The 11,143-nt window shown below is 34.4% G+C and overlaps 1 protein-coding gene across 2 annotated transcripts; it reads left to right on the forward strand.

Moving 5' to 3' along the window:
• The first annotated feature begins 569 nt into the window (after window positions 1-569).
• On the forward strand, window positions 570-10,586 carry LOC114193388 (two-on-two hemoglobin-3-like). 2 transcript variants are annotated; one of them, XM_028083155.1, is made up of 4 exons: window positions 570-794; window positions 1,126-1,256; window positions 9,608-9,752; window positions 9,904-10,586. In XM_028083155.1, the coding sequence occupies exons 1-4, from the start codon at window positions 658-660 to the stop codon at window positions 9,932-9,934; spliced, it is 444 nt and encodes a 147-aa protein (XP_027938956.1). In that variant the 5' UTR covers window positions 570-657; the 3' UTR covers window positions 9,935-10,586. The 2 variants fall into 2 exon arrangements, with proteins under 2 accessions (XP_027938956.1, XP_027938955.1); XM_028083154.1 differs by having other exon boundaries at window positions 10,211-10,586.
• The last annotated feature ends 557 nt before the right edge of the window (window positions 10,587-11,143 follow it).

The following is an 11,143-nucleotide window of genomic DNA, read 5'->3' on the forward strand; positions in this document are numbered from 1 at the left end:
AATTTTTATAAAACTATTTATTTATTGATTTTCTTTTTTTTCCTATTCATCAACAGTTATTTTCTCATATTTTCTCCATACATTGCACTTTATTTTAGATAAATATAATTTTATTTTATTTATTAACTTAATAACATTACCATATCATAAATTATTAATATAATATCATACATATTCAGAAAATGCGTACACACAAACGCGATAAGTTTGCGCTAGTTATCAATAATGAAAATGGTATATTGATTTAATGTTTAAGAAATGAAATTAGTCATGATTATAGTGATCTAATTTTTTAAAAATGAATTAAATTGAAAAAATTCAAAATCTTTTATGAAATTGAAAAAGTTATAACAATACTAAAACCGAAATCCTTATTTATCCTAATAAGTTTTTGAAACTGTGATCATTGTAACTTGATTAAAAACTGAAAACAAGAACCTAAAACGTTTATTAACAACTAACAAACAAATATTAAATATTTTGATAATTTTTCACGAACCAAATATTAAGTATTGAAAAAAAAAATCTAAAAACGTTTTCTCCGATAAATAGTTCCCCGCTATTTCAGTATAAATATCTCAGCATTGCCACTGCGTGTTTTTCACGGATCCACATCACTGCAGCTTTCCGGGAATAACTGTTGTTGAATCGAAAAAAATGCAGAGTCTGCAGCAAAAGGCTTCCGAATGGAGTGGGGTTGCCACAGACGACGCTTTTGCCATCGACAATACCAACCTCTTTCACAAGCTCGGCCTTCAAACATTCATTAACCTCTCCACCAATTTCTACGACAGGTACTTCTTTTTCTTCCATTAACCATGTTGAAAGTATCAGAGAATGAGAATATATTTGAATATGCAAATCTCATTTTACAAAATTTTACAAATTAGTATCGGAAGATTGAATTGGGTTTAGAGTATACTTAGTATTTTAGTATTAGAAGTTAGGGATTAGAGTATATCTTAAAAGAAATTTGTTAGTAGTCGAGTTCCATAACTTTTGGATTATTTATTAATGTCTCATTCTAGATTTATTTGTCAGTATGGGGAAGATCACTTTTTAACAAACTGAGTTTTATTCAAATCTTGAATGATGTATTTTTTGTCGGGTTTTGACTTGGAACAGGGTATACGCTGAAGAGGAAGAGTGGTTTCGTTCAATATTCGCTAACTCTAAGAAAGAAGACGCAATTCAAAACCAGTACGAGTTCTTCGTGCAACGAATGGGTGGACCTCCTCTCTTTTCCCAAAGAAGAGGTATTGTTTTCCTTTCTAGGAACCTACCATTTGCTGCTGATTCCAATATAACTTCAGTTATATTTGTGCCTGCAATGTTGAATTATTTACTATTCTCTTAAAATGAACTGAAATATCGAGTTTGATTCGTACGTTACTTAGGAAAAAGATGCATTTGATTTGATTATTTGAAATGTACTGACCCATGTAGTCAGCAAGTAGAACAGTTTTCAGTAAATTTAAAAAAAAAAATTGTTAACTCATTATTTCTCTTACTGAAGATGGTCTCGTAGAATATTTGGTGGTGTTCCGATAGGACGTGATAAGCTCAACAACTTTTGTTAAACTAGACTCTCTTACTATCTTAGAAGTAGATTTTGAGTACTTCCCGAAATTACATGTAAAGTATCGTCCACGAAGTATACCATGTAAAGTCTCCTCCACGAAGTATATCATATAAAGTCTCTTGCACAACTTTATGGCTTCACTTACTTGACTTTAGACACTCTGAAAGTGTGTCTTTTATACTAGGGTTCATGGGTCTTACCTGGTTGAGCTTGGGTTGAGTTAATTAACCTTGGATTTGCCCCTTTTGGGTGGTGATTATACCGACTTGGTGTATTGGCATGATCCTAGCACATGTCGTCCTACAAGGCCCACATGTACTCGTCTAGGCCGTGTATGTTAAGGGGTACCTTGGCCGTGTAGTCCCACTAGCCCCCTGGCCATGTACTTTGGTGTCTGTGTACATCACAGTTTGTATGGAACTTGAGTTTTGCATCTATTCATATACTATAATTTGATTCACAAGGACATGGTTGGAGCCCAAATGGAAGATGGGTTACGTGGTTATTATGCGCGAGGGCGAACATAAAGTAGGGAATGCTTAATGAAATTCTTATTTTATATCCTTCTTCTACGAGCTCTTCTGAATTATAAGTTCTCTAACACCTATTCTAAGGGGATCTTGTATGCTTCATCAAGGGCCTCCCAATACGCTACAACCATTAAATTGAAAACTACATTCTATTATCTCGAATAGGGACAAGATGTTCACCAGAAAATTTTGGCAAAAACCTATTAAAGAATCAAGAAAAAAACATTGGCCAGGAGGTCCTCCTACCACACACAAATTCATGGCCAATCTGAAGTCCTAAACGGATGCTTGGAAATGTATCTACGTTGTTTTACTCAGCATAATCCTAAATCTTGGTGAAAATTACTCGCATGGGCTGCTTATTGGTGTAATACATACTACCTTTCATTCAGCCATAGGCATGACTGTTAGGAACAAGGCAATAAAGGAAAGAATAAAGAAGGGAAAAATAGACATAGAGAATTTAACGTGGTTCGACAGACAACGTGTATGTCCACGACTACACTAGGAAATATTTTTTTATTTCTGGTGTATCTCAAAGTTTTACACAGGGTCTCTTATATAGTAAAATAGAAAACCACATCTCACAATTCTAAGCGATGTGAGACTAAATCAAACACCATAATACTAACAATTCTTCCACTTGGGGTTTGATTTACATTACCACCTAGTGCATTGCCTTCATCATCAATTTTCTCGAAGGTCAGTTGAGGCAATGCAAAGCCTCAATTTAGTTGTTGTGACAGTCTTGGTCAACATATCAGCTGGATTCTCTGCACCTGGAATCTTCAACAAAAACAAGTCTCCATCATTTATCAAGTTTCTGATAAAATGATACTTCAATTCAATGTGTTTGCATCTGGAGTGAAGAATTGGATTTTTAGCAAGACAAATGGCATTTTGACTGTCACTGAACACTGGAGATTCATCTTGCCCTTTTCCTAATTCTTTTAGAAGATTCTTCAACAATATTATCTCTTTTGCTTCTTCTGAGATAACTACATTTTTATGTTGGGTGGTACAACTATCAGTTGGAAGTCCAAACTTCAAGGAAGAGTTTCTCTCTCAACCACTGAAGTTGAGTATGTAGCTATCTCAGATGATATGGTTGAAGAATTTTCTAAAAGAATTAGGAAAAGGGCAAGATCAATCTCCATTGTTCAGTGACAGTCAAAGTGCCATTTGTCTTGCTAAAAATCCAATTCTTCACCCCAGATGCAAACATATTGAATTGAAGTATCATTTTATCATAAACTTGATAAATGATGGAGATTTGTTTTGTTGAAGATTCCAGGTGCAGAGAATCCAGCTGATATATTGACCAAGACCGTCACAACAACTAAGTTGAGGCTTTGCATTGCCTCAACTGACCTTCGAGAAAATTGATGATGAAGGCACTACACTAAATGGTAATGTAAATCAAACCCCAAGTAGGAGAATTGTTAGTATTATGGTGCTTGATTTAGTCCCACATTGGCTAGAAATGAGAAAGTAGAGCACTATATAAGAATAAAGACCCATAAACCCATTGTCTTAAAGTTTTGGGTTGAGAGTGGTGTCAATGCCTTATGTGGTTAGGCTCAGGTCTCATTGGTGTTTGTATCTCCCCGATGACCCCCCTCCTCTAGAGACCTAACAATGACACTCTATCACATAGTATTTGGTTGTGATTCCCCCCAAAATTCTGCAGTACGAACCTTTAGCAAGTGATGATACAAGTGCGAGACAACAACCAAAGGGGGGATATGTTTTTGTTGCTCCAACCATATAAAAAAAGCTCAATAGCATTAATAAACAGAAGTTTATTGAATAGACCATGGCCAGTTCAAGACAACTAAGCAAATTAGACTGGTGGCATGCAACTTACATCTTCCTGAAACAACCCGTATTCAACCCATATTTTACATGTCAATATTAAAGAAGAAGTACATTGGTGAGCCACAAAAGTAGGTGATACCAAAGTAATTATTGGATGACTAACAGTTATCTATCTCCACCATTTGACCATGATGACAAGGTCAATTTCATGGGAGGGATTTATGATGCTGTTGGTGTTGGTTTTGAAATTGTGAGTTTAGCCAAGAGGGGGGGGGTTGAATTGGCTTTATAAAACTTTTTCGAAAGCTTAAATCTCTTTTCAATTGAATCTAATGGACTAAATGCAACAGACCAGTACACTTTCAGTCGATTAAAATATAAAATAGCAGACTAAATTGTTCTTGATTCTATGAAACAGTCGATTAAAAATGCAATTCAGTCGACTAAAATACTGGAGAATTATGCAGAATGCAGCATTTGCGAATTCAACTCAAATAACAATCTTTTATATACAAGACATGTTCCAATCAATATTTATAACAAGTATAAAGCCTCAGATTACACGAACGCATTAAATCACACCAAAGATCAAATTGCTTGGTTTTCTTGAGTTTTTAAAGAGTTTCAAAGAGAGAGATGAGGGAAAGAAGATTGCACAACTGTTTTTATACTGGTTCACTCAATCACAGAGCTACATCCAGTTTACCAGGACAACCTGAGCCTGGTTTTCACTATATTCAAAAGTTTTACAAATCACAAACCAATATTACACTTTTGAACACAAAACACACAAGATTTTTGACTCACAAAAATCTAGAACCACAACCTACAAGAATCACACTTGCAGACCTGAAATCACATCAGGCAAACCATCCAGAGGCACAAGAACATCCAAACCTGATGGTGGTTGTCCCTAGCACACCATACATGTGTTCTTCAAGCTACTCACAAGCCAAAATGCCTCCAAAATCAACCAAGATCTTCAAACCACGAGTTCCAGCTGTGTATTGCAGAGAGAGAACGCTTCCCAGAGATGAATGACACGATTTGGTTCAGAAAAAATCAGATTCGCACCTCTATTCGCGAAAACACAACTTATATAGTTTTGGTTTAAGTGAAATCAGTCGATTGAATTTTCCGTACAGTCAGCACCTGACTTAAGTGAAATCAGTCGATTGAAAAATAATTCAACTGATTGAATGCATTCATACTAGAAACTATATACAGTAAGCCTTTTAACCTGTTAAGACCCATTTTAACAGATTAAAAGAGACACACTAAGGCACACAAAACATCAAACTTTATCAAACACTTAAGATCTTCATGCACATGGCTTTATCAATTCTTTGCTTCAAGCTTGCTTGTGCCAACAGTTGGCAAATAGTCCGATGAGGTGAGAAAAGAAGACCGCAAAGACACATGAGTTAAGGAGCATAAATGGGGTAACTAACTCTCAAAGTGCAGGCATCTTGAGGAGGTCCATGAGGAAATTTAGCATGGGAGCGAGTAGAAAGTAGGACATTCTTAATGTGAGTCTCACTCCATCCTTCTATGTGCTTACTCTTCTCTAAGCACTTCTTCCTTTAAATTCTAATTTCTCTATCACCTATTCTTGGGGGATCTTATATTCATTATGGAGGACTTTAGTTTGCTACAACCATTGAATCATTCTCACCTTCACATTTTGTTAGTTACTGTGCGATGTATATATTCCGTCTTTGTTTATATTTCATGATTCATGATATATTCCTTGGAAACATATTATGCTTTTTCTCTGAATACGACTACTAAATAATAATACACAACATAGTTCCTGGTGTGACTCCTCACTGTTGTGCCTCTTCATTCGTATTTGCACTCCCGTATAAAATTACAATCATTGTAGTCGTACACATACAAAACAAGGGTGAGCTAATATACAAAACAACCGCCTTACAATCACAATTCACAAAAAAATAATATAAAAATCACATCAAATGCCTCACCCAACATTCTAACCACACCCATGGTCTTATCTACACCTCATAACAACACAATATTTGTTTACTAAACATTCAATAAAATAATTTTAAAGAATTCTATTAGAATCTATTAAATATAGAATGTAAATATCATAATATAGAATGTAAATATCCTAAATTCATAACTGAATCTTATATTCTATATCAATTTTATATTCATATTTTTGTATTTAAAATAGAGTCGTTGAATCCAGTTAATTGAAAGTGATATCACACACTAGTTCAAAAACACCAGTGATCTCAACGCAACATGTTGACTCACACAAAGTCACTTGATAAACTACTTTCATAGCTGTTACACTCTTTCACATAGTTTCTAGCTTTTCGCTCTCCAAGAACTAAGCAAATATCAAGTTCCCAACTACAATTGACGCATGTAGCTTACCAACCATTTGCTCACCACTAGAGAGAATTTCTCACTGCTCCCAAAGACTTACGGACGAAGTTCACTCTCTCAAAGAGACTACAGGCAAAGTTCACCAGTTGTACTACCAAGCATAGTTTACTAGTCATTTGCTTCTACAGAGCTAAAACCCCCTGCTCACCATTAGAGAGGCGCAATGCACTTTCCACGGCTTTCCCATAGTCTTACGGGCGAAGTCCTCTTTCTTTTGCTGATACACATCTCATTCTCAATTCATTCAACCCCAATTTATTTATATCAAAAGAATATACATCAATTCCGTCTTTCTTCCTTTTGCTGATACACATCACATTCTCAATTCATTAAACCCCAATTTATATCAAAAGAATACACATCAATTCAATCTTGCATATAAAACACCGCCACACAATCTATGAACGACTGTATATTTACCAATAATAAAAGTTCTCAACTTTTTAATATATTTAATACTAACTCATGAATTTATTCTTACTAACATAACACTATTTATAAAAATATAACCCCTTCGGTTTATCAGTAACTTTCCTAAAATTTATGTACAATTACTCAGATAAAACGTCATCGTAATTATCTTCTTAGACTTTAATAAAAGAAAAATAAAACATCACATTTCAACTGCCTAATCTTACCTTAGTTGTACCGCTGAAAATACTTAATATACATTACACCACAATTGTCAAACCATACGTTTACCACTGCCAATATAAAATATAACACAACATCCACAATTGAATTTCACTACAAAAACATAAAATGAAAAAAACAAGCTGCACCTGCCAAACAAAGAACAGTTTAACTTTGATAATCATTATATATTATAATAATTAGAGGTCGACCCAAGCCGTCTAGTCAAAACAGAAGAGAGAGGATCTTCCGAAGGGAAATCATATAAGCCATATGACATGTCGCGGTAGACTAATGAATGAGGTCTCAAGTGTTATGAGAGGGGAGGTGCACACTTTAAGAAAGATTGTCCTCAACTCTTTGGCGTGAAGTCTGAGGAGAAGAAATGTTTCAAAGGCTAGAAGCTGGGTTGCAATATTTGTATCAACAATCAAAACCTATGGGTGGAAGACCTCAAGCCACCGGAAGTGTTTCTGCACTAGCTGACACAAAAGATTACTCAATCGGGTAATTCAATTCAAGATGTGTCTATTTTAGCTGGTGGATGTGTGAATATCCTTTTGATTTTTGAGCTACACATTCTTTTGAGTCTCACGTGAGTGGAGGAAGACACGAGGAGAATTTACCCTTATTTTTGAGGATGAAAATTTGTGTTGGGAAAAATGTAAGATCCTAGAATATTTTAATTTAGTAGAATAATGAAAACGAGTCATATTTAAATTATAAATATAAGAATGAGTAAAATCACCAACGAGTTATATAGGTCGTCATTTGGTTGGAGTACTTGGATAAATATTGGAGGTATTGAGTCAACTCCCACCAACAACTTTTTATTTTAGACCTTTTCTCAAAAATTGATTTTGGATGTGGATTTGGTACAGTTACGTGAATGACAATTGAGTTGGGTGAAATTGAATTTGTAGATGCATAATTCTCTAGAAACAAAAAGGGTATTAAAATAAGTATTGAAAGATTAATGAATTTGGACTTATTTCTTTAGTCTTAGAAAAGAGAATAAGGCCCGTGGTAGTAATTAGGGTTTTTATTAGTGTTGAAGTTTTGGGGTAGGTTATATTATTTTGAGACAACACTATTTGGAGGTTAGTAAGGTAAAAGAAAAGAGAAAAAAATAGTGAGATTTTAGAGGAGTGCAGTACGGTTAGCAGAGTAAAGTACAAGAGTTAGAGTTGAAAATCCAGGTGAGGGGAGTTAATATGTTCCTTTTTCTTTCTTGTGCTTGTGTTGGTGTTGTAAGGGGAGTTAACTCTAGTTGTGACTTCTTCTTTTCTTTCTGTTTTGTGTTGTGAGCATTTGATGTTTTACTGGTTTGGAGAGTGCAACTTTAGTTTTTGTTATATATAAACATAGTTTTGGCTTTGTTTTTTTTCATATGAAATGACACAAAAAGGTTTTGTGGACTTGGTGATGCGTAACCATGGAGCTATAAAAGTTGGGAGTTCTGGTTATTGGTAAATATGCAGTAGTTCATAGATTGTATGGCGGTGTGTTATATGCAAGACTGAATTGATGTATATTCTTTTGATATAAATTGGGATTGAATGAATTGAGAATCTGATGGTTGTTGGGTTGTAAATGTGATGCAAAAGGTTGGGGACTTCACCTGTAAGACTCTCTAGTAGAGCTGTGAGAGAGACTATCTCCACTGTTCAATCTGTGTAGATTATCTTGAGAAAAATATTTAATATCAGTGACTTGTCCTCTACAATTTCCTATATTAGAAATAGTGACAGAATATTTCAAGTCTCACATTTAATAAAATATACTAAAATCTTTAGGTTTTCCCATCTAATTTTGGTTTGTACTCTCTTGTGAGTCTTAACAATTAATATTTTTGTTAAGAGTTGGGCTACAAAAAGGGTTCCTATAAGTTAGATTAAGGCACAGATCAAATACTGATAGGTAAGTGAAGTTGTCAAAGAGAAAAAGGTTACTATAAGGTCAAGTGTTGATGGAGTGAAAACCACCTAGGTGTCAACCCTAATAAAGGGTTAAAATGTTAGGACTCCTGCATTAAATATGACAGATTATTTGATGTGATAATTAAGTCTTGAGTTGAGGTTCTCCTACCCAATAGACTAGTCTTTTCGGTTGGACTCTCGTGTTTAGTCCTAGTAACTAATTTCCTAACTGGTATTTACGAATGTAATTGAATATTTTTGTGTTAAATAGCTTCATATGATCGATCCCATTAAGTGAGATAAAAACACATAATTTGAATGTAACTACTGTATTGGATCGTCATCCAACCAATGATGGTGGTGTTTCATTTCATGTGCCGTTCTTTCCAACAATACATCTTGTTTTTGATGACCACGACAGGATCCAAATCAATGAGCAATGAAGCTAATCTAGATGAGTTTTAGCATCTTGTGAAGTTAGGTGAGATTATTGGAATAAGTTTCTGTGCTCATGTCCATTTGCATTTTCATCCATTTAAATGGCGTCGCTAAACCTTGTGTTTTCCACCGAAATTAGATTGTTGGAATTTATAATTGAGTATATGTTTTCTGCACTGATTTTGGGGGAGAGTGAAACTGATTCTTTGACTTACCTAGCAACTCTGCGGTTTGAAAATTGAACCTTGGTTTCTCTTGGTATTTGGCAGGACATCCTGCTCTAATTGGACGACATCGCCCATTTCCTGTAACGCATCAAGCTGCAGAGAGATGGTTACATCACATGCAACAAGCATTAGACAGTACTCCAGATATAGATGATGATTCAAAGACCAAAATGATGAACTTTTTCAGGTTTATTTTCTGAACCAAAGTCCTACTTCCTGACAAATGATTATCTTTGCTAACGTTGACGATTTAATTATTTGGATTAATTATGTTTTTGGTCTTTAAACTATAATACAATCTTGGTTTTTGTCTCGATTTCAAACTTTTATCCTCTTAGGTTCATATACTTAAAACATGCATGGATATAGTCTTTTTCGTCCAACAATGACATTATCTGTTGTCTGACGTGACAAACAACAAATCATGTTGGTTGTAGTCTACAAGTTCTCCTACCGTCATCTTAAAAGTTTAGCGTGATTGCCTGTTTGTCACACCAAAAAACAGTTAACACTGTTGGGTGAGGATGACTGCATTTATGCATTTTTGGGGACCTAACCGGATCAAAGTTTGAAATGGGGACGAAAATAAAAGATCACATTATAGTTTAGAGACAAAAACATAGTTGATCCTTATTTATTTTCCAGGCACACTGCATATTTTTTGGTCGCTGGAGATGAGCTAAAGAATCAAAACCAACAGATTCCCTGCAAACATGCAGCCAAAAGAGATGATTCATAAATATTTATTTCAATTTCCTTTTTATTTATCGCCTTCTTTATCCCAAAACTTTGTATAAAAAATAGTTGAAGAATTGTCCAAGCGTTGGAGAGATAAAAAGGATGTGTCACACATTACACGCTTGCCAACTCAAGTAAGACGAGGTTCATGATTGTTAGCTTAGAATCGATAGTGCACTGAGAAATTACAAAAAACAGTATTGAATTGCCTTTAAGTTGTACTCACTAAACTCTGGCAGGTCTAATCCTTACTCAGAAGATTTTATGATTTTTTCCTTGAATTTATTCTGGTATAATTTTTGCTTTTCAAATTTGAGTTTTTGATTGGTTGATATAATTTTTTTCAAAACTGAATTGGATCAGTTTGGTGACCCTGTTCGTTATTAGAAAAAGAACTGGTATTTTTTCATGGTGAAAAGCTGATATAAATTCTTAAAAGTTGATCCAGAATGGGTTTGTACTACCAATATTTCTAGATGTTTCTAAAGGTCACTTCAAAGACTTTTACATAAATAAAAGCCTAATTTTATAATTATTTTTATATTAATGTCTTAATGCTGAAGTTTAGTTTTAGGCAAAAATGTTTTTCATCCTTTAAAATTATAAATTATTGTTTTTATTTTGAGCTCTTTATATTTTATGGCAATGAGTAATTGTTGGTTTTAAACGAAAAAGGTAAGGAAAATATTTCAAGTATATCACCATCTCGTTCAACACCGTGACATGAATATGAAAGATGACATGACATTTGTTCTTTCGTGGGAAGTGAGATGAGAAACTTTGTTTTCTTTCATAAGAAAGTTCCTTCTTTGTAATATAAAGGAAGTTCCATTTTTTTTT

The sequence above is a fragment of the Vigna unguiculata genome, chromosome 8, assembly GCF_004118075.2.
Source record: "Vigna unguiculata cultivar IT97K-499-35 chromosome 8, ASM411807v1, whole genome shotgun sequence".
NCBI lineage: Eukaryota > Viridiplantae > Streptophyta > Magnoliopsida > Fabales > Fabaceae > Vigna > Vigna unguiculata.